This window comes from Panulirus ornatus, chromosome 20 (genome assembly GCF_036320965.1).
Source record: "Panulirus ornatus isolate Po-2019 chromosome 20, ASM3632096v1, whole genome shotgun sequence".
NCBI classification, from domain to species: domain Eukaryota; kingdom Metazoa; phylum Arthropoda; class Malacostraca; order Decapoda; family Palinuridae; genus Panulirus; species Panulirus ornatus.
Window position 1 is genome coordinate 78,720,686 of NC_092243.1, and position 23,233 is coordinate 78,743,918.

Sequence of the window (23,233 nt, forward strand, 5' to 3'; positions counted from 1 at the left end):
CACGTGCCTTGATTCAATCCACTGACAGCACGTCAACCCCGGTATACCACATCGCTCCAATTCACTCTATTCCTTGCCCTCCTTTCACCCTCCTGCATGTTCAGGCCCCGATCACACAAAATCTTTTTCACTCCATCTTTCCACCTCCAATTTGGTCTCCCTCTTCTCCTCGTTCCCTCCACCTCCGACACATATATCCTCTTGGTCAATCTTACCTCACTCATTCTCTCCATGTGCCCAAACCATTTCAAAACACCCTCTTCTGCTCTCTCAACCACGCTCTTTTTATTTCCACACATCTCCCTTACCCTTACGTTACTTACTCGATCAAACCACCTCACACCACACATTGTCCTCAAACATCTCATTTCCAGCACATCCATCCTCCTGCGCACAACTCTATCCATAGCCCACGCCTCGCAACCATACAACATTGTTGGAACCACTATTCCTTCAAACATACCCATTTTTGCTTTCCGAGATAATGTTCTCGACTTCCACACATTCTTCAAGGCTCCCAGAATTTTCTCCCCCTCCCCCACCCTATGATCCACTTCCACTTCCATGGTTCCATCCGCTGCCAGATCCACTCCCAGATATCTAAAACACTTCACTTCCTCCAGTTTTTCTCCATTCAAACTCACCTCCCAATTGACTTGACCCTCAACCCTACTGTACCTAATAACCTTGCTCTTATTCACATTTACTCTTAACTTTCTTCTTTCACACACTTTACCAAACTCAGTCACCAGCTTCTGCAGTTTCTCACATGAATCAGCCACCAGCGCTGTATCATCAGCGAACAACAACTGACTCACTTCCCAAGCTCTCTCATCCCCAACAGACTTCATACTTGCCCCTCTTTCCAAAACTCTTGCATTCACCTCCCTAACAACCCCATCCATAAACAAATTAAACAACCATGGAAACATCACACACCCCGGCCGCAAACCTACATTCACTGAGAACCAATCACTTACCTCTCTTCCTACACGTACACATACCTTAAATCCTCGATAAAAACTTTTCACTGCTTCTAACAACTTGCCTCCCACACCATATATTCTTAATACCTTCCACAGAGCATCTCTATCAACTCTATCATATGCCTTCTCCAGATCCATAAATGCTACATACAAATCCCTTTGCTTTTCTAAGTATTTCTCACATACATTCTTCAAAGCAAACAGCTGATCCACACATCCTCTACCACTTCTGAAACCACACTGCTCTTCCCCAATCTGATGCTCTGTACATGCCTTCACCCTCTCAATCAATACCCTCCCATATAATTTACCAGGAATACTCAACAAACTTATACCTCTGTAATTTGAGCACTCACTCTTATCCCCTTTGCCTTTGTACAATGGCACTATGCAAGCATTCCGCCAATCCTCAGGCACCTCACCATGAGTCATACATACATTAAATAACCTTACCAACCAGTCAACAATACAGTCACCCCCTTTTTTAATAAATTCCACTGCAATACCATCCAAACCTGCTGCCTTGCCGGCTTTCATCTTCCGCAAAGCTTTTACTACCTCTTCTCTGTTTACCAAATCATTTTCCCTAACCCTCTCACTTTGCACACCACCTTGACCAAGACACCCTATATCTGCCACTCTATCATCAAACACATTCAACAAACCTTCAAAATGCTCACTCCATCTCCTTCTCACATCACCACTACTTGTTATCACCTCCCCATTAGCCCCCTTCACTGAAGTTCCCATTTGCTCCCTTGTCTTACGCACTTTATTTACCTCCTTCCAAAACATCTTTTTATTCTCCCTGAAATTTAATGATACTCTCTCACGCCAACTCTCATTTGCCCTCTTTTTCACCTCTTGCACCTTTCTGTTGACCTCCTGCCTCTTTCTTTTATACCTCTCCCACTCATTTGCATAATAATATTTATTTTTATTTATTTTGCTTTGTCGCTGTCTCCCGCGTTAGCGAGGTAGCGCAAGGAAACAGACGAAAGAATGACCAAACCCACCCACATACACATGTATATACATACATGTCCACACATGCAAATATACATACCTATACATCTCAACGTATACATATATATATACACACACAGACATATACATATATACAGATGTATATTCTCCTCGTTCCCTCCACCTCTGACACATATATCCTCTTGGTCAATCTTTCCTCACTCAATATCTCCATGTGATCAAACCATTTCAAAACACCCTCTTCTGCTCTCTCAACCACACTCTTTTTATTACCACACATCTCTCTTACCCTATTATTACTTACTCGATCAAACCACCTCACACCACATGTTGTCCTCAAACATCTCATTTCCAGCACATCCACCCTCCTCCACACAACTCTATCCATAGCCCATGCCCCGCAACCATACAACATTGTTGGAACCACTATTTCTTCAAACATACCCGTTTTTGCTTTCCGAGATAATGTTCTCGACTTCCACACATTCTTCAAGGCTCCCAGAATTTTTGCCCCCTCCCCCACCCTATGATTCACTTTCGCTTCCATGGTTCAATCCGCTGCCAGATCCACTCCCAGATATCTAAAACACTTCACATCCTCCAGTTTTTCTCCATTCAAACTTACCTCCCAATTGACTTGACCATCAACCCTACTGTACCTAATAACCTTGCTCTTATTCACATTTACTCTCAACTTTCTTCTTTCACACACTTTACCAAACTCATTCACCAGCTTCTGCAGTTTCTCTCATGAATCAGCCACCAGCGCTGTATCATCAGCAAACAACAACTGACTCACTTCGCAAGCTCCCTCATCCACAACAGACTTCATACTTGCCCCTCTTTCCAAAACTCTTGCATTCACCTCCCTAACAACCCCATCCATAAACAAATTAAACAACCATGGAGACATCACACACCCGTGCCGCAAACCTACATTTACTGAGAACCAATCACTTTCCTCGCTTCCTACACGTACACATGCCTTACATCCTCAATAAAAACTTTTCACTGCTTCTAACAACTTGCTTCCCACACCATATATTCTTAATACCTTCCACAGAGCATCTCTATCAACTCTATCATATGCCTTCTCCAGATCCATAAATGCTACATACAAATCCATTTGCTTTTCTAAGTATTTCTCACATATATTCTTCAAAGCAAACACCTGATCCACACATCCTCTGCTCTTCCCCAATCTGATGCTCTGTACATGCCTTCACCCTCTCAATCAATGCCCTCCCATATAGTTTCCCAGGAATACTCAACAAACTTATACCTCTGTAATTTGAGGACTCACCTTTATCCCCTTTGCCTTTGTACAATGGCACTATGCAAGCATTCCGCCAATCCTCAGGCACCTCACCTTGAATCATACATACATTAAATAACCTTACCAACCAGTCAACAATACAGTCACCCCCTTTTTTAATAGATTCCACTGCAGTACCATCCAAACCTTCTGCCTTGCCGGCTTTCATCTTCCGCAAAGCTTTTACTACCTCTTCTCTGTTTACCCAATCATTTTCCCTAACCCTCTCACTTTGCACACCACCTCGACCAAAACACCCAATATCTGCCACTCTATCATCAAACACATTCAACAAACCTTCAAAATACTCACTCCATCTCCTTCTCACATCACCACTACTTGTTATCACCTCCCCATTAGCCCCTTTACTGAAGTTCCCATTTGCTCCCTTGTCTTACGCACTTTATTTACCTCCTTCCAAAACATCTTTTTATTCTCCCTAAAATTTAATGATACTCTCTATACTCTCTCACCCCAACTCTCATTTGCCGTCTTTTTCACCTCTTGCACCTTTCTCTTGACCTCCTGCCTCTTTCTTTTATACATCTCCCACTCAATTGCATTATTTCCCTGCAAAAATTGTCCAAATGCCTCTCTCTTCTCTTTCACTAATAATCTTACTTCTTTATCCCACCACTCACTACCCTTTCTAATCTGCCCACCTTCCACGCTTTTCATGCCACAAGCATCTTTTGTGCAAGCCATCACTGCTTCCCAAAATACATCCCATTCCTCCCCCACTCCCATTACCTCCTTTGTTCTCACCTTTTTCTATTCTGTACTCAGTCTCTCCTGGTACTTCCTCACACAAGTCTCCTTCCTAAGCTCACTTACTCTCACCACTCTCTTCACCCTAACATTCTCTCTTCTTTTCTGAAAACCTCAACAAATCTTCACCTTTGCCTCCACAAGATAATGATCAGACATCCCTCCAGTTGCACCTCTCAGCACATTAACATCCAAAAGTCTCTCTTTTGTGTGCCTATCAATTAACACATGATCCAATAACGCTCTCTGGCCATCTCTCCTACTTACATACGTGTACTTATGTATATCTCTCTTTTTAAACCAGGTATTCCCAATCACCAGTCCTTTTTCAGCACATAAATCTACAAGCTCTTCAACATTTCCATTTACAACACTGAACACCCCATGTATACCAATTATTCCCTCAACTGCCACATTACTCACCTTTGCATTCAAATCACCCATCACTATAACCCGGTCTCGTGCATCAAAACTACTAGCACACTCATTCAGCTGCTCCCAAAACACTTGCCTCTCACGATCTTTCTTCTCATGCCCAGGTGCATATGCACCAATAATCACCCATCTCTCTCCATCCACTTTCAGTTTTACCCATATCAATCTAGTGTTTAGTTTCTTACATTCTATCACTTACTCCCACCACTCCTGTTTCAGGAGTAGTGCTACTCCTTCCCTTGCTCTTGTCCTCTCACTAACTCCTGACTTTACTCCCAAGACATTCCCAAACTGCTCTTCCCCTTTACCCTTGAGCTTCATTTCACTCAGAGCCAAAACATCCAGGTTCCTTTCCTCAAACATACTACCTATCTCTCCTTTTTTCTCATCTTGGTTAAATCCACACACATTTAGACACCCCAGTCTGAGCCTTCGAGGAGGATGAGCACTCCCCGTGTTATTCCTTCTTCTGTTTCCCTTTTTAGAAAGTTAAAATACAAGGAGGGGAGGGTTTCTAGCCTCCCGCTCCTGTCCCCTCTAGTTGCCTTCTACGACATGTGAGGAATGCGTGGGAAGTATTCTTTCTCCCCTATCCCCAGGGATGATAATAATAATAATGATAATAATAACAACAATATTGATAATATTAATAGTAATAATGATAATTATGATAATAATGATAATAATAATAATAATAATAATAATAATAATAATAATAATAGTAATTATAATAGTATTTAATATTAGTGGCTAGTTCAAAAATGTCAAATATTTTTGATATTTTGGTGGACTATCTGTCGAAACTTGTCTTAGTGATTCCTTTTCTGGACAGTATTTGTTGTGTAAAGCTGTGAAAAGATTTTCAGTAATCATGATTTTTTACTGAAATCCCAGTCATTTTAGAGTTATTTGCTTTTAACTTTCAGTGATATCAGTCAGTCTACAAGTTTAACTGTTGGTAATGGTGGTGGAGATGAAAATAGTGTTAGTATAGGAGAAAGCGGTGCAGGATTGAGTGCTGTGGGAGAGCGCTCATTTCTCATCCTTAATGACTCTGGAGACTCTCAATGTCAGGTGGAGGTGGAAGTGTTACAAGAAGACTCTTCATCAATCCTGGAGAGCATTCCGATCTCTCCCTCTGACAGCCTGGTAACTCAGGTAAGGAAGAGTCCAGGGAAAGTTATGGGTGCTTGCTAATTGTACCATTATTGCTGTATGGTATGTTATTGTACTCTCAATAGAAGAAAGCCAGGCTAGTTAACTAAAATTCTAATATACTGAAATTCATAATTTGGAACTCCATCTTATGTGTTATGAATGTTAGAAATGTTTCCTGCATAAATGTAGTTTATATGCTTTTTGTAAAAGCCTGTGAGCATATAGTTTTAAGAAAGCATTCTGTGGTGTGGAAAGCAAGAAAGACAAAGACAGAAAGTGAGAGAAATAGCATGGGAATGAGAATGTAACCTTTCTGTACTTACCTGTTTTTTCAGTATGTGGAGGAAGTCTACATGTCTATTGTTCATTGCGGGGAGAGAGTTTTACATGTCTAGATATGTACTGATTACTTTCACATTCATAACACTAACCTTATTTCATATATCCACAACTGTATTGGTTTGGAAGTACCTTAAGTCTCTTCGAACAAAAATATTTTGTTTAGCTTTGTGTTACTTCTTATTGATGCGTGCATCTTTCAAAAAACTGTTCAATGTCAAATTGTTTAAAAATTTCAAAGTTATGATATATCTTTATTTTTTTTTTCTTGCTTTGTCGCTGTCTCCCACGTGTGCGAGGTAGCGCAAGGAAACAGACGAAAGAAATGGCCCAACCCACCCCCATACACATGTATGTACATACGTCCACATGCGCAAATATACATACCTACACAGTTTTCCATGGTTTACCCCATACGCTTCACATGCCCTGATTCAATCCACTGATAGCACGTCAACCCCGGTATACCACATCGATCCAATTCACTCTATTCCTTGCCCTCCTTTCACCCTCCTGCATGTTCAGGCCCCGAGCACACAAAATCTTTTTCACTCCATCTTTCCACCTCCAACTTGGTGTCCCTCTTCTCCTCGTTCCCTCCACCTCCGACACATATATGCTCTTGGTCAATCTTTCCTCACTCATTCTCTCCATGTGCCCAAACCATTTCAAAACACCCTCTTCTGCTCTCTCAACCACGCTCTTTTTATTTCCACACATCTCTCTTACCCTTACGTTACTTACTCGATCAAACCACCTCACACCACACATTGTCCTCAAACATCTCATTTCCAGCACATCCATCCTCCTGCGCACAACTCTATCCATAGCCCACGCCTCACAACCATACAACATTGTTGGAACCACTATTCCTTGAAACATACCCATTTTTGCTTTCCGAGATAATGTTCTCGACTTCCACACATTCTTCAAGGCTCCCAGAATTTTCTCCCCCTCCCCCACCCTATGATCCACTTCCGCTTCCATGGTTCCATCCGCTGCCAGATCCACTCCCAGATATCTAAAACACTTCACTTCCTCCAGTTTTTCTCCATTCAAACTTACCTCCCAATTGACTTGACCCTCAACCCTACTGTACCTAATAACCTTGCTCTTATTCACATTTACTCTTAACTTTCTTCTTTCACACACTTTACCAAACTCAGTCACCAGCTTCTGCAGTTTCTCACATGAATCAGCCACCAGCTCTGTATCATCAGCGAACAACAACTGACTCACTTCCCAAGCTCTCTCATCCCCAACAGACTTCATACTTGCCCCTCTTTCCAAAACTCTTGCATTCACCTCCCGAACAACCCCATCCATAAACAAATTAAACAACCATGGAGACATCACACACCCCTGCCGCAAACCTACATTCACTGAGAACCAATCACTTTCCTCTCTTCCTACACGTACACATGCCTTACATCCTCGATAAAAACTTTTCACTGCTTCTAACAACTTGCCTCCCACACCATATATTCTTAATACGTTCCACAGAGCATCTCTATCAACTCTATCATATGTCTTCTCCAGATCCATAAATGCTACATATAAATCCATTTGCTTTTCTAAGTATTTCTCACATCCATTCTTCAAAGCAAACACCTGATCCACACATCCTCTACCACTTCTGAAACCACAGTGCTCTTCCCCAATCTGATGCTCTGTACATGCCTTCACCCTCTCAATCAATACCCTCCCATATAATTTACCAGGAATACTCAACAAACTTATACCTCTGTAATTTGAGTGAAAAGTGGTGAAAAAAAGTGGTGAAAAAAAGGGCAAATGAGAGTTGGGGTGAGAGAGTATCATTAAATTTTAGGGAGAATAAAAAGATGTTCTGGAAGGAGGTAAATAAAGTGCGTAAGACAAGGGAGCAAATGGGAACTTCAGTGAAGGGCGCAAATGGGGAGGTGATAACAAGTAGTGGTGATGTGAGAAGGAGATGGAGTGAGTATTTCGAAGGTTTGTTGAATGTGTTTGATGATAGAGTGGCAGATATAGGGTGTTTTGGTCGAGGTGGTGTGCAAAGTGAGAGGGTTAGGGAAAATGATTTGGTAAACAGAGAAGAGGTAGTGAAAGCTTTGCGGAAGATGAAAGCCGGCAAGGCAGCAGGTTTGGATGGTATTGCAGTGGAATTTATTAAAAAAGGGGGTGACTGTATTGTTGACTGGTTGGTAAGGTTATTTAATGTATGTATGACTCATGGTGAGGTGCCTGAGGATTGGCGGAATGCGTGCATAGTGCCATTGTACAAAGGCAAAGGGGATAAGAGTGAGTGCTCAAATTACAGAGGTATAAGTTTGTTGAGTATTCCTGGTAAATTATATGGGAGGGTATTGATTGAGAGGGTGAAGGCATGTACAGAGCATCAGATTGGGGAAGAGCAGTGTGGTTTCAGAAGTGGTAGAGGATGTGTGGATCAGGTGTTTGCTTTAAAGAATGTATGTGAGAAATACTTAGAAAAGCAAATGGATTTGTATGTAGCATTTATGGATCTGGAGAAGGCATATGATAGAGTTGATAGAGATGCTCTGTGGAAGGTATTAAGAATATATGGTGTGGGAGGAAAGTTGTTAGAAGCAGTGAAAAGTTTTTATCGAGGATGTAAGGCATGTGTACGTGTAGGAAGGGAGGAAAGTGATTGGTTCTCAGTGAATGTAGGTTTGCGGCAGGGGTGTGTGATGTCTCCATGGTTGTTTAATTTGTTTATGGATGGGGTTGTTAGGGAGGTAAATGCAAGAGTTTTGGAAAGAGGGGCAAGTATGAAGTCTGTTGGGGATGAGAGAGCTTGGGAAGTGAGTCAGTTGTTGTTCGCTGATGACACAGCGCTGGTGGCTGATTCATGTGAGAAACTGCAGAAGCTGGTGACTGAGTTTGGAAAAGTGTGTGGAAGAAGAAAGTTAAGAGTAAATGTGAAGAAGAGCAAGGTTATTAGGTACAGTAGGGTTGAGGGTCAAGTCAATTGGGAGGTGAGTTTGAATGGAGAAAAACTGGAGGAAGTGAAGTGTTTTAGATATCTGGGAGTGGATCTGGCAGCGGATGGAACCATGGAAGCGGAAGTGGATCATAGGGTGGGGGAGGGGGTGAAAATTCTGGGGGCCTTGAAGAATGTGTGGAAGTCGAGAACATTATCTCGGAAAGCAAAAATGGGTATGTTTGAAGGAATAGTGGTTCCAACAATGTTGTATGGTTGTGAGGCGTGGGCTATGGATAGAGTTGTGCGCAGGAGGATGGATGTGCTGGAAATGAGATGTTTGAGGACAATGTGTGGTGTGAGGTGGTTTGATCGAGTGAGTAACGTAAGGGTAAGAGAGATGTGTGGAAATAAAAAGAGCGTGGTTGAGAGAGCAGAAGAGGGTGTTTTGAAGTGGTTTGGGCACATGGAGAGGATGAGTGAGGAAAGATTGACCAAGAGGATATATGTGTCGGAGGTGGAGGGAACAAGGAGAAGAGGGAGACCAAATTGGAGGTGGAAAGATGGAGTGAAAAAGATTTTGTGTGATCGGGGCCTGAACATGCAGGAGGGTGAAAGGAGGGCAAGGAATAGAGTGAATTGGAGCGATGTGGTATACCGGGGCTGACGTGCTGTCAGTGGATTGAATCAAGGCATGTGAAGCGTCTGGGGTAAACCATGGAAAGCTGTGTAGGTATGTATATTTGCATGTGTGGACGTATGTATATACATGTGTATGGGGGTGGGTTGGGCCATTTCTTTCGTCTGTTTCCTTGCGCTACCTCGCAAACGCGGGAGACAGCGACAAAGTATAAAAAAAAAAAAAAATGCAGTACCATCCACACCCCGCCGCCTTGCTGGCTTTTATCTTCTGCAAAGCTTTCACTACCTCTTCTCTGTTTACCTAACCATTCTCCCTGACCCTTTCACTTCACGCACCATTCTGACCAAAACGCCCTATATCTGCCACTCTATCATCTAACACATTCAGCAAACCTTCAAAATACTCATTCCATCTCCTTTGCACTTCATCAGTACTTGTTATTACCTCCCTATTTGCCCCCTTCCAATGTTCCCATTTGTTTTCTTGTCATACACACTTTATTTACCTCCTTCCAAAACATCTTTTTATTCTCCCGAAAATATAATGATACTCTCTATACCCCTCCCCCCCCAAAACCCCAATTGCCCTTTTTTTTCCCCTCTTGCACTTTCTCTTTACCTCCGCCTCTTTTTTTTAAACTCTCCCACCAATGCATTTTTTCCCTGCAAAAATTTCCAAATGCCTCTCTCTTTCTTTTACTAATAATCTTACTTCTTTTCCCACCACCACTACCCTTTCTAATCTGCCCCCCTTCCCGCTTTTCATGCCAACCCAAACATCTTTTTTGCAAGCCATCACGTTCCCAAAATACATCCCCTTCCCCCCCACTCCCATTACCCCCTTTGTTCCAACCTATTTCTATTCTTACTCGCCATCCTGTACTTTCCTCACACAAGTCCCTCCAAAACTCACTTTTCTCCACCACTCCCCTTCACCCTAACAATCTTCTTTCTTTCTGAAAACCTCAACAAATCTTCACCTTTGGCTCCACAAGATAATATCAGACACCCTCCCGTTGCACCTCTCACACATTTAACATCCAAAAGTCTCTCTTTTGTGTGCCTATCAATTAACACATGATCCAATAACCTCCTGGGCCCTCTCCCACTTAACAACGTGTACTATGTATATCTCTCTTTTTAACCATGTATTTTCCCCAAACACCAATCCCTTTTTTTAGCACAAAAATCATCAAGCTCTCAACATTTTTTCCCTTTAAAACTGAACAAAACCCCCCCGTATCCAAATTATCCCCCAACTGCCACATTTCTCACCTTTTCATTCAAATCACCCATCACTATAACCCGGCTCGGCATTTAAAACTACTAGCACACTCCCCAGGCTGCTCCAAAACACTTGCCTCTCACGATCTTTCTTCTCAAGCCCAAGTGCATATGCCAATAAAAACCCATCTCTCTCAAACCACTTTCCCGTTTTTCCCATGCAACTAGTTTTAGTTTCTTACATTCTAACACTTACTCCACCCACTCCTGTTTCCCGGAGTAGCTACCCTTCTTGCTCTTGTCCCCCCTCACTAACTCCCCCTGACTTTACTCCCAAGAAAACCCCAAACGGCTCCCCCCCCTTTACCCTGAGCTTCATTTCACTCAGGGGCCAAAACATCCAAGGTTCCTTTCTAAAAACAAACAACCATCTCTCCTTTTTCTCATCTTGGTTAAATCCACCCCATTTAGACACCCCATCTAGCCTTCGAGGGGGAAATTGACACTCCCCGTTTTTTCCTTCTTCTGTTTCCCTTTTTAGAAAGTTAAAATACAAGGAGGGGGGGGTTTCCTAGCCCCCGCTCCTGTCCCCTCTAGTTCCTTCTACACATGTGAGGAATGCTGGGAAAACCCCTTTCTCCCCTATCCCCAGGGATGATAATATAAAAAGATAAAAATAACAACAAAATTGATAAAAATAATAGTAAAAGATAATTATGATAATAATGATAATAAATAATATATAATAATAAAATAATAATATTAAATTTTAAATAGTTTTAAATATTATGGCTATTCAAAAATGTCAAATATTTTTGATATTTTGGGTGGACGATCGCCCGAACTTGCCCTTAGTTTTTTCCTTTTCCTGACAAAAATTTGGGTTTTGTTAAAGCTGGAAAGATTTTCAGTAATCATGATTTTTTACTGAAACCCCCCAGTAAATTTAAAAGGTTTTTATTTGTTTTTTAACTTTCAGGAAAAATCAGCAGTCAACAAGTTTAACTTTTGTAATGGGTGGAAAAGAAAATAGTGTTAGTATAGGAGAAAGTGGGTGCAGGATTGAGTGCTGGGAGAGCGCTCATTTCTCACCCTTTAATGATTCGGAGACTCTCAATTCAGGTGGGGGAAGTGTTACAAAAAACTCTCATCAATCCTGGAGAGCATTCCATCTCCCCTCTGACAGCCTGGTAACTCAGGTAAGGAAGAGCCCCGGGGAATTTTTAAAGGGTCCCTTGCTAATTGTCCATTTTTGCTTTATGGTAGTTATTGTACCTCAATAGAAGAAAGCCGGCTAGTTAACTAAAATTACAAAATACTGAAATTAAATAATTTGGAACCCATTTTAGGGTTTTAAATGAATGTTAGAATTTTTCCCCTGCTAAATGAGTTTATATGCTTTTTTTTTAAAAAACCTGTGAGCATATATTTGAAGAAGGTTCTGTGGTGAGGAAAGCAAGAAGACCCAAAAACAGAAAGTGAAGAAATAGCAGAAATAGAATGTAACCTTCCCGTACTTTTCCCGTTTTCAGAATTGGTGGGAAATCTACATGTCTATTGTTTATGCGGGGAGAGGGTTTTTCATGTCTAGATAGTACCGATTAAATTTTTCATCCCCTTACACTAACCTATTTCAATACCACAACTTATTGGTTTTTTAATACCTAAAATCTCTTTCGAACAAAAAATTTTGTTTAGCTTTGTGTTTCTCTTATTGATGCTGCATCTTCAAAACTGTTCATTCCCAAAATTTTTTTAAAAATTTAAAAATTATGATAAATCTTATTTTTTTTTTCTTGCCCTTTTTCGCGTCCCACGTGTGCGGTAGCGCCAGGAAACAAAAACGAAAGAAATGGCCCAACCACCCCCTTTCACAAGTATGTACATAACATCCACAAAGCGCAAATATAATACCTACAAAGTTTTCCATGGTTTACCCCATACGCTTCACATGCCCTGATTCAATCCACTGATAGCACGTCAACCCCGGTATACCACATCGATCCAATTCACTCTATTCCTTGCCCTCCTTTCACCCTCCTGCATGTTCAGGCCCCGAGCACACAAAATCTTTTTCACTCCATCTTTCCACCTCCAACTTGGTGTCCCTCTTCTCCTCGTTCCCTCCACCTCCGACACATATATGCTCTTGGTCAATCTTTCCTCACTCATTCTCTCCATGTGCCCAAACCATTTCAAAACACCCTCTTCTGCTCTCTCAACCACGCTCTTTTTATTTCCACACATCTCTCTTACCCTTACGTTACTTACTCGATCAAACCACCTCACACCACACATTGTCCTCAAACATCTCATTTCCAGCACATCCATCCTCCTGCGCACAACTCTATCCATAGCCCACGCCTCACAACCATACAACATTGTTGGAACCACTATTCCTTGAAACATACCCATTTTTGCTTTCCGAGATAATGTTCTCGACTTCCACACATTCTTCAAGGCTCCCAGAATTTTCTCCCCCTCCCCCACCCTATGATCCACTTCCGCTTCCATGGTTCCATCCGCTGCCAGATCCACTCCCAGATATCTAAAACACTTCACTTCCTCCAGTTTTTCTCCATTCAAACTTACCTCCCAATTGACTTGACCCTCAACCCTACTGTACCTAATAACCTTGCTCTTATTCACATTTACTCTTAACTTTCTTCTTTCACACACTTTACCAAACTCAGTCACCAGCTTCTGCAGTTTCTCACATGAATCAGCCACCAGCTCTGTATCATCAGCGAACAACAACTGACTCACTTCCCAAGCTCTCTCATCCCCAACAGACTTCATACTTGCCCCTCTTTCCAAAACTCTTGCATTCACCTCCCGAACAACCCCATCCATAAACAAATTAAACAACCATGGAGACATCACACACCCCTGCCGCAAACCTACATTCACTGAGAACCAATCACTTTCCTCTCTTCCTACACGTACACATGCCTTACATCCTCGATAAAAACTTTTCACTGCTTCTAACAACTTGCCTCCCACACCATATATTCTTAATACGTTCCACAGAGCATCTCTATCAACTCTATCATATGTCTTCTCCAGATCCATAAATGCTACATATAAATCCATTTGCTTTTCTAAGTATTTCTCACATCCATTCTTCAAAGCAAACACCTGATCCACACATCCTCTACCACTTCTGAAACCACAGTGCTCTTCCCCAATCTGATGCTCTGTACATGCCTTCACCCTCTCAATCAATACCCTCCCATATAATTTACCAGGAATACTCAACAAACTTATACCTCTGTAATTTGAGTGAAAAGTGGTGAAAAAAAGTGGTGAAAAAAAGGGCAAATGAGAGTTGGGGTGAGAGAGTATCATTAAATTTTAGGGAGAATAAAAAGATGTTCTGGAAGGAGGTAAATAAAGTGCGTAAGACAAGGGAGCAAATGGGAACTTCAGTGAAGGGCGCAAATGGGGAGGTGATAACAAGTAGTGGTGATGTGAGAAGGAGATGGAGTGAGTATTTCGAAGGTTTGTTGAATGTGTTTGATGATAGAGTGGCAGATATAGGGTGTTTTGGTCGAGGTGGTGTGCAAAGTGAGAGGGTTAGGGAAAATGATTTGGTAAACAGAGAAGAGGTAGTGAAAGCTTTGCGGAAGATGAAAGCCGGCAAGGCAGCAGGTTTGGATGGTATTGCAGTGGAATTTATTAAAAAAGGGGGTGACTGTATTGTTGACTGGTTGGTAAGGTTATTTAATGTATGTATGACTCATGGTGAGGTGCCTGAGGATTGGCGGAATGCGTGCATAGTGCCATTGTACAAAGGCAAAGGGGATAAGAGTGAGTGCTCAAATTACAGAGGTATAAGTTTGTTGAGTATTCCTGGTAAATTATATGGGAGGGTATTGATTGAGAGGGTGAAGGCATGTACAGAGCATCAGATTGGGGAAGAGCAGTGTGGTTTCAGAAGTGGTAGAGGATGTGTGGATCAGGTGTTTGCTTTAAAGAATGTATGTGAGAAATACTTAGAAAAGCAAATGGATTTGTATGTAGCATTTATGGATCTGGAGAAGGCATATGATAGAGTTGATAGAGATGCTCTGTGGAAGGTATTAAGAATATATGGTGTGGGAGGAAAGTTGTTAGAAGCAGTGAAAAGTTTTTATCGAGGATGTAAGGCATGTGTACGTGTAGGAAGGGAGGAAAGTGATTGGTTCTCAGTGAATGTAGGTTTGCGGCAGGGGTGTGTGATGTCTCCATGGTTGTTTAATTTGTTTATGGATGGGGTTGTTAGGGAGGTAAATGCAAGAGTTTTGGAAAGAGGGGCAAGTATGAAGTCTGTTGGGGATGAGAGAGCTTGGGAAGTGAGTCAGTTGTTGTTCGCTGATGACACAGCGCTGGTGGCTGATTCATGTGAGAAACTGCAGAAGCTGGTGACTGAGTTTGGAAAAGTGTGTGGAAGAAGAAAGTTAAGAGTAAATGTGAAGAAGAGCAAGGTTATTAGGTACAGTAGGGTTGAGGGTCAAGTCAATTGGGAGGTGAGTTTGAATGGAGAAAAACTGGAGGAAGTGAAGTGTTTTAGATATCTGGGAGTGGATCTGGCAGCGGATGGAACCATGGAAGCGGAAGTGGATCATAGGGTGGGGGAGGGGGTGAAAATTCTGGGGGCCTTGAAGAATGTGTGGAAGTCGAGAACATTATCTCGGAAAGCAAAAATGGGTATGTTTGAAGGAATAGTGGTTCCAACAATGTTGTATGGTTGCGAGGCGTGGGCTATGGATAGAGTTGTGCGCAGGAGGATGGATGTGCTGGAAATGAGATGTTTGAGGACAATGTGTGGTGTGAGGTGGTTTGATCGAGTGAGTAACGTAAGGGTAAGAGAGATGTGTGGAAATAAAAAGAGCGTGGTTGAGAGAGCAGAAGAGGGTGTTTTGAAGTGGTTTGGGCACATGGAGAGGATGAGTGAGGAAAGATTGACCAAGAGGATATATGTGTCGGAGGTGGAGGGAACAAGGAGAAGAGGGAGACCAAATTGGAGGTGGAAAGATGGAGTGAAAAAGATTTTGTGTGATCGGGGCCTGAACATGCAGGAGGGTGAAAGGAGGGCAAGGAATAGAGTGAATTGGAGCGATGTGGTATACCGGGGCTGACGTGCTGTCAGTGGATTGAATCAAGGCATGTGAAGCGTCTGGGGTAAACCATGGAAAGCTGTGTAGGTATGTATATTTGCATGTGTGGACGTATGTATATACATGTGTATGGGGGTGGGTTGGGCCATTTCTTTCGTCTGTTTCCTTGCGCTACCTCGCAAACGCGGGAGACAGCGACAAAGTATAAAAAAAAAAAAAAATGCAGTACCATCCACACCCCGCCGCCTTGCTGGCTTTTATCTTCTGCAAAGCTTTCACTACCTCTTCTCTGTTTACCTAACCATTCTCCCTGACCCTTTCACTTCACGCACCATTCTGACCAAAACGCCCTATATCTGCCACTCTATCATCTAACACATTCAGCAAACCTTCAAAATACTCATTCCATCTCCTTTGCACTTCATCAGTACTTGTTATTACCTCCCTATTTGCCCCCTTCCAATGTTCCCATTTGTTTTCTTGTCATACACACTTTATTTACCTCCTTCCAAAACATCTTTTTATTCTCCCGAAAATATAATGATACTCTTTCACCTCAACTCTCATTTGCCCTGTTTTTCACCTCTTGCACCTTTCTCTTGACCTCTTGCCTCTTTCTTTTATACATCTCCCAGTCATTTGCACTACTTCCCTGCAAAAATCGTCCAAAACAACTCTCTTCTCTTTCACAAACAATCTTACTTCTTCATCCCACCACTCACTACCCTTTCTATCTCACACAACTCCCATCTCTCTCATGCCACATGCATCTTTTGTGCAAGCCATCACTGCTCCCCTGAATACATCCCATTCCTCCCCCACTCCCTTTACGTCATTTGCTTTCACCTTTTGCCATTCTGCACTCAATCTCTCATAGTACCTTCTCACACAAGTCTCTTTTTCCATGCTCACTTACTCTCACCACTCTTTTCACCCCAACATTCTCCTTTCTTTTCTGAAAACCTCTACAAATCTTCACCTTTTCCTCCACAAGATAGTGATCAGACATCCCTCCAGCTGCCCCTCCCAGTACATTAACATCCAAAAGTCTCTCTTCTACACCTATTAATTAACACATACTCCAATAATGCTCGCTGGCCATCTCTTCTACTCACATATGTATACTTACGTATATCTCTCTTTTTAAACCAGGTATTCTCAATCACCAGTCCTTTTTCATCACACAAATCCACAAGCTCTCCACCATTTCCATTTGCAACACTGAACACCCCATGTACACTGCCAAATTACCCACCTTTGCATTCAAATCACCCATCATTATAACCTGCTTTCGTGCATCAAAGCTGCTAAACACTCACTCACCTGCTCCCAAAACACTTGCCTCTCATGATCTTTCTTCTCATGACCAGGTGCATAGGCACCAATAATCACCCATCTCTCTCCATCCACTTGTTATTTCAATTAAATCCGAACTTCATTAAGTTTTTAACATTTAGGTATATTACCTTTCTTTAGAGAAATTATAGGTCTATTTTCCCTCTCTTTAAGACACAGATGGACAATTTAGTGTGCATTTTTAGGGGATATGTTTTTAAAAGCAGTTTATGCTTCTTGCATTTCAGTATTTATTTACATACATATATGTATACGTTGAAATGTATATCTATGTATGTGTGCATGTGTGGATGTTTATGTATATACCTGTGTATGTGGATGGGTTGGGCCATTCTTCTTCTGTTTCCTTGCACTACCTCACTAACGCGGGAGGCGGCGATTAAGTATAATAAATAAGTAATAACATACACAGTCATACACATATATACACATGTACATATTCATACTTGCTGCCTTCATCCATTCCTGTCACCACCCCACCACACATGAAATAGCATCCCCCCTCCAGCAAGGTAGCATCAGGAAAAGACAAAAAAGGCCACATTCGTTCACACTCAGTCTCTAGCTGTCATGTGTAATGCACCCAAACCACAGCTCCCTTTCCACATCCAGGCCCCACAGACCTTTCCATGGTTTATCCCAGACGCTTCACATGCCCTGGTTCAGTCCATTGACAGCACGTCGAACCCAGTATACCACGTCATTCCAATTCTCTCTATTCCTTGCACACCATTCACCCTCCTGTATGTTCAGGCCTCAATCACTCAAAATCTTTTTCACTCCATCCTTCCACTTCCAATTTGGTCTCCTGCTTATCCTTCTTCTTTTCTGAAAACCTCTGCAAATCTTCACCCTCGCTTCCACAAGATAGTGATCAGACATTCCTCCATTTGCCCCTCCCAGCACATTAACATCCAAATGTCTCTTTTTCACACGCCTATCAATTAACACATAATCCTGTAATGCCTTCTTGCCATCTCTTCTACTCACATATATATACTTATGTATATCTCTCTTTTTAAACCAGGTATTCCTAATCACCAGTTCATTTTCAGTACACAAATCCACAAGCTTTTCACCATTTCCATTTACAACATTGAACACCCCATGTACACCAATTATACCCTCAACTGCCACATCACTCACCTTTGCATTCAAATCACCCATCACCATAACCCTGTCTCATGCATCAAAGCTGCTAACACACTCTCTCAGCTGCTCCCAGAACACTTGCCTCTCCAGATCTTTCTTCTCATGACCAGGTGTATAGGCACCAATAATCACCCATCTCTATCCACTTTCACTGTTACCCATATCAATCTAGAGCTTACTTTCTTACATTCTCACATACTCTTAAAACTCCTGCTTCAGGAGTGTTACTCCTTCCTTTGCTTTTATCCTCTCACCATCCCCTGACTTTATTCCCAAGACATTCCCAAACCTTTTCCCCCTTACCCTTGAGGTTTGTTTCATTCAGAGCCAAAACATCCAGGTTCCTTTCCTCAAACACACTACCTATCTCTCCTTTTTTCTCATCTTGGCTACTTCCACACACATTCAGACACCCCAGTGCGAGCCTTCGAGGAGGATGAGCACTCTCTGCATGACTCTTCCTTCTGTTTCCCCTTTTAGAAATTTGAAATACAAGGAGGGGGGGGGGTTTCCAGCCCTCTGCTCCCGCCCCTTTTAGTTGCCTTCTATGACTTGCGGAGAGTACGTGGTAATTATTTAAAAGCAATTAATGCTTCCAGATGGTAAGGATCTGTCTCACTGTGGGACATATTAATCATCTTCACCAAATACATTACCATAATACCCACAATCAGAGTGTCGGCAAATATATTACCATATCAGAGCATGTATGTTCCCTTCTTTTCTGGTATTAAGTTAAGGTTGCTCTTCAGAAACAGATTTTAAGTCATTAAGCTGTAACTTTTATATCATTTACTGTATAAAGTCCTCATATATAGAGCATTATAACATATGCAGTCTTCCCAATATGTATTTGGCTGTTGTCCACCTCACTGAAATAGAATATATAATCAACAGGAGGAAATTGAAGGGAAATTGGAGATTCAGTTGAGAACTCCAGAGGGCATCCACTTACGGACATCAGATGGTGGGACCATCTCTGTCCATCAGATCCCTGACAACTTGCCTGTGACAGGAATTAAGCGGAAACAAGATGATTCAGTTGTCCAAGCTAGTTCAGCTCTCCTTACTCTTCAGGAGAGTGGTACTAAAAAGGTAAGTAGAAAGAAAGGACTTGAGTCTTTAAAGGAGCAAGGATAGCAAGTCTTCCTTAAGGAAATAGGCTTCCTACCTTTTTGTTTGTCCATAGATATTCTCCACAAAAGGAGGTCATGGCCATGGACAAAAGTGGCATGCCTGCAGCCACATTCAACAAGAGATGCAGGATCTCATGGGTGAATCAAATGTAAGAGGAATTTAATGAAGAATGTAAGAGGATAGGTGTAGATGCTTTTAGAAAAAGAAAATTAGACACATAAGGTTTGTATGAAACAAGGCTTAGGGGTTGCAGGACCTTTGAGTTGAATAGAGTGAAAGGTATCAAATCAGGCCTTTAAGATGATACAAGTGATTGTGCAAAAGATGGTTTGCCATTTTTCATAATGAATATTGTTACGAACTCTGTACTTATTCTAGCAAGGTCACCAATTACATATATATGTTACAAATACTATACTGATCCTTGTCTTTGCAAGGACGTTAGATTTGTTATATTACACAACACAGGATAACACTATCGTAAAGTCATGGGATTAAATCAAACACCAGCATTAAAACTACTTATATTGAAAGAACTAAAGTGTACAAAACTGAACACGTGAAATCAGGCACAAATCGTTTACGTTAATTCTGAACATGAGTTTAACATTCCAGATAAGATTTCAGACCAAGAGATCTCTTTCCTGTATGACAATTTATTTTCGATAACATGATTCAAGATACACTTATGGTTAGACCCTTCTATGACAAGTTACAATACTCTGTGACACTCGAAATTAAAGGACAGAGGCAAAACAATGTAGAGTCTATATCACGCACTTCACTCGGGTAACAGGCTTGCGACAGAGGGACACCACTTACCTCGCTGGGCTAGAGAGAGAAAATCGAGGCTCAGTGGGTGTCAGGGGTATTTATTACAAGTAAGAATGAGCGTCTGCCCTGTTACCCTACAATGCTATTCTTGATTGGCCATGAGCCTAAGATCCAATTGTCATTGGAGGAGGTTGGTACTCTGTGAAACTGGTTGGTTTGGAGAATCCTAAGTCCGTCCCACATCTTGCCTAAAGCTCAGCCTCCTCTGTTGTCTTGTTTATGACAGTGGCGATGATGTACGGGATGACATACCCTGTACGCTGACTGACAACTTAATCTCACGCCTCTGATAAGGGTTCGGGTGCTCAAGGACAGATTCCCATCTGGCTTCAAAACAGGATTATTAAGCCTAATGCTTGGTGAGGTCCGAGCCAGTCTCAGAGGAAGACCGTAATCCTCGTCCTGATAAGAAATAACAACACCATACACATGGACACACACACACGTTATATACACGAACATGTGGGCACACACACACACATGTTCGTAATACCCCCTTCTTAAAGGAGAAAATTCCTGGTAGAGGAATTTTTTCACTTTAAGAGTGGGATAAACAATCGGCTGTTTCTCTCACTCCCTCTCCCCTCACACCTGAAGCCACCTTGATATGGCACATATTACATGGTGTCATGTGTGCCAGCATCTCACATGCTTCTGACTATGAAGAGGAGCTACTTGTGTGAGAGGGAAGATGGTTGGTGGCAAGAAGTGAGATGCTGTGAGGTGGTAGTCTCCCTGTGCCATTGTTGTGGTCGCCTGGAACATTCAGGATGAGCATCCAAGGTCGACTTCCTGACCCCCTGATATAATCAGGTAATACAGCAGAGAACTGGAAAAGATTCTGCCATGAATTTGAGATATATTTACTGAGTTCTGAGAAAGATGAGAAGGATAAGGTGAAGATTGCCTTACTGCTAAACTGGTGGAAGAGATTTGGTAGATATACATAACACTTTCCCTGTAGAGGAAGCTGATAAAAAGAAATACAAGATTCTTACAGAGAAGTTGCAAGAATATTTTGAGCCTGAGAAGAATTTCACTTGTGAAGGATACATATTTAATAGAGTGCAACAGGCTGATGAAACTATTGATAGTTTGGTAACTGACCTAAGAAAGAAGGCAGTAAATTGTGAGTTTGGTACTTTGAAGGATGAAATGATTAGAGACAGAATTATACGTGGCATGAGTGATGACAAGCTACATGGACGGCTGCTGAGGAAAGGCAACATGACCCTTGATGAATTCGTACTACAGTGCAGAGCTCCTGAGGTGAGTGAAGAACAGATGAAGGAGTTTGGTGCAGCTGTAAGCAGTTTGAATGTCAGCAGTGTGAAATCGAAGAAAAGTGAGTATCCACCCTCAGTTCCTGGCAACACATCACAAAGTACCTGTAAGTTCTGTGGCTTTAAGCATGTCTTTGGAAGGATACTCTGCCCAGCTAGCAACAGTGTATGAAGTGTGGCAAGACTATACATTTCAAGAGTAGGTGTGACAACTTCAGCAGTCCAGGAAAAGGCAAGAGTGTACGTCAGGCTGGCAAAGAAGATTCAACATCTTACTCTGAAAGATGATTCAAGAAGTCAGTGGGAGGTTTATATGTCCTGAGGAAGTCAGCAAAAGTAGTGTCCAAGGTAGCCTCCAACCAGTTAAAAGGGCCAAATCAAGAGGACCAGTTTACTCTTCTCCTTCAAGATCAACCATTGTCTTTCTAAATGGATACAGGAGCTGAGGTCAGTGTTTGCCTGAAAGAATCTATGACAAGCTTAAAGGAAAACCAGAGTTGAAATGCACAAATGCTGTATTGGTTGCTTTCACTAGAAGTAGAATCAAACCCCTTGGTAAGTGTCAGATGACATGTTTACTTTGGAAAATATTAGCTCACTTTCTTCATTGTTGATGTAAATTGTGTGCCACTATTGAGTAAGAATGCCTGTGAATTGTTAGGGAGTGTTAAGTTCATGAATTAAGCAAAGTCAGAGACCAATTTAGACACCCACTGATAAGTTACTGCAGAAATATGGAGATGTATTGTTGGATTGGGATGCCTTGAGGGTGAACTGCATCTAGAGGTTGATTCAAAGGTTAGCCCAGAGGCTCATCCACCCCATAAAGATTACTTTCACAGAATGATCTCTGCTTTGTTCACGTACATATCATTAGTAATATGTTTTCATGAAAAACAGATATTCAGACCAATTGATTAGTGCTAATGCAAATTCAGATGTAATAGCGCAGTGAAAATATGAAATTGTAATGAAATGTAGAAAAGAAAAATTCAGGACACTTATGCATCTGGCAGTGCTAGTGGGCATTATCTGTCATACACAAGAAGACTGGGTTTTACACAGGATGGTCAGGGGAGCTACCAGAATATGATATTTTGTTACTCAGGGATGAATACTTAACCAATTTCCAAAGTCAAAATGTGAAATAATCAGCCCTTTGATTTGTTGAAATCCTTTTGCACAGGGGGCACCTCCATATTTTCAGCAGTTTGCATTCATATAAATGGTCAAGCCTCAGAATGGTTAGATGTAGCAAATGGTATGCAATAGGGATCAGTCTCAGGACTGATTCGCTTTATCATAATTGCTAATGATATTAATGGTGGGCTGCGTCATATGATATCAAACTTTGTTGAAGATATTAAGCTGAAAAATAGATTTACAACAAAAATAGAATATCTGCAACTTCAAAGTGACTTAGACAAACTGATGAATTCTTTTGAGCTAAAAAAGGTAAATGAAGAAAAAGACTTGGGTTTGATATTCTCAGGTGATCTAAAGTCAAGTAAGTGGTGCACAGAACCCATTATAAGGGGCAAAAAAAATTCTCGGATTCATCAGTAGAGCTTTTGAATCTCAGGTTAGGAAAA

At 41.7% G+C, this 23,233-nt stretch overlaps 1 protein-coding gene across 6 annotated transcripts in view; it reads left to right on the plus strand.

Moving 5' to 3' along the window:
• The window catches only part of LOC139756163 (uncharacterized protein C2orf42), a 164,941-nt gene that overhangs the window by 127,955 nt on the left and 13,753 nt on the right, over window positions 1-23,233 (plus strand). For all 6 annotated transcript variants that reach the window (XM_071675344.1, XM_071675347.1, XM_071675348.1 and 3 more), the window contains 2 exons: window positions 5,418-5,649; window positions 19,285-19,482. In XM_071675344.1, coding sequence (XP_071531445.1) covers window positions 5,418-5,649; window positions 19,285-19,482 — 430 coding nt within the window. The remainder of the gene's footprint in view (window positions 1-5,417; window positions 5,650-19,284; window positions 19,483-23,233) is intronic.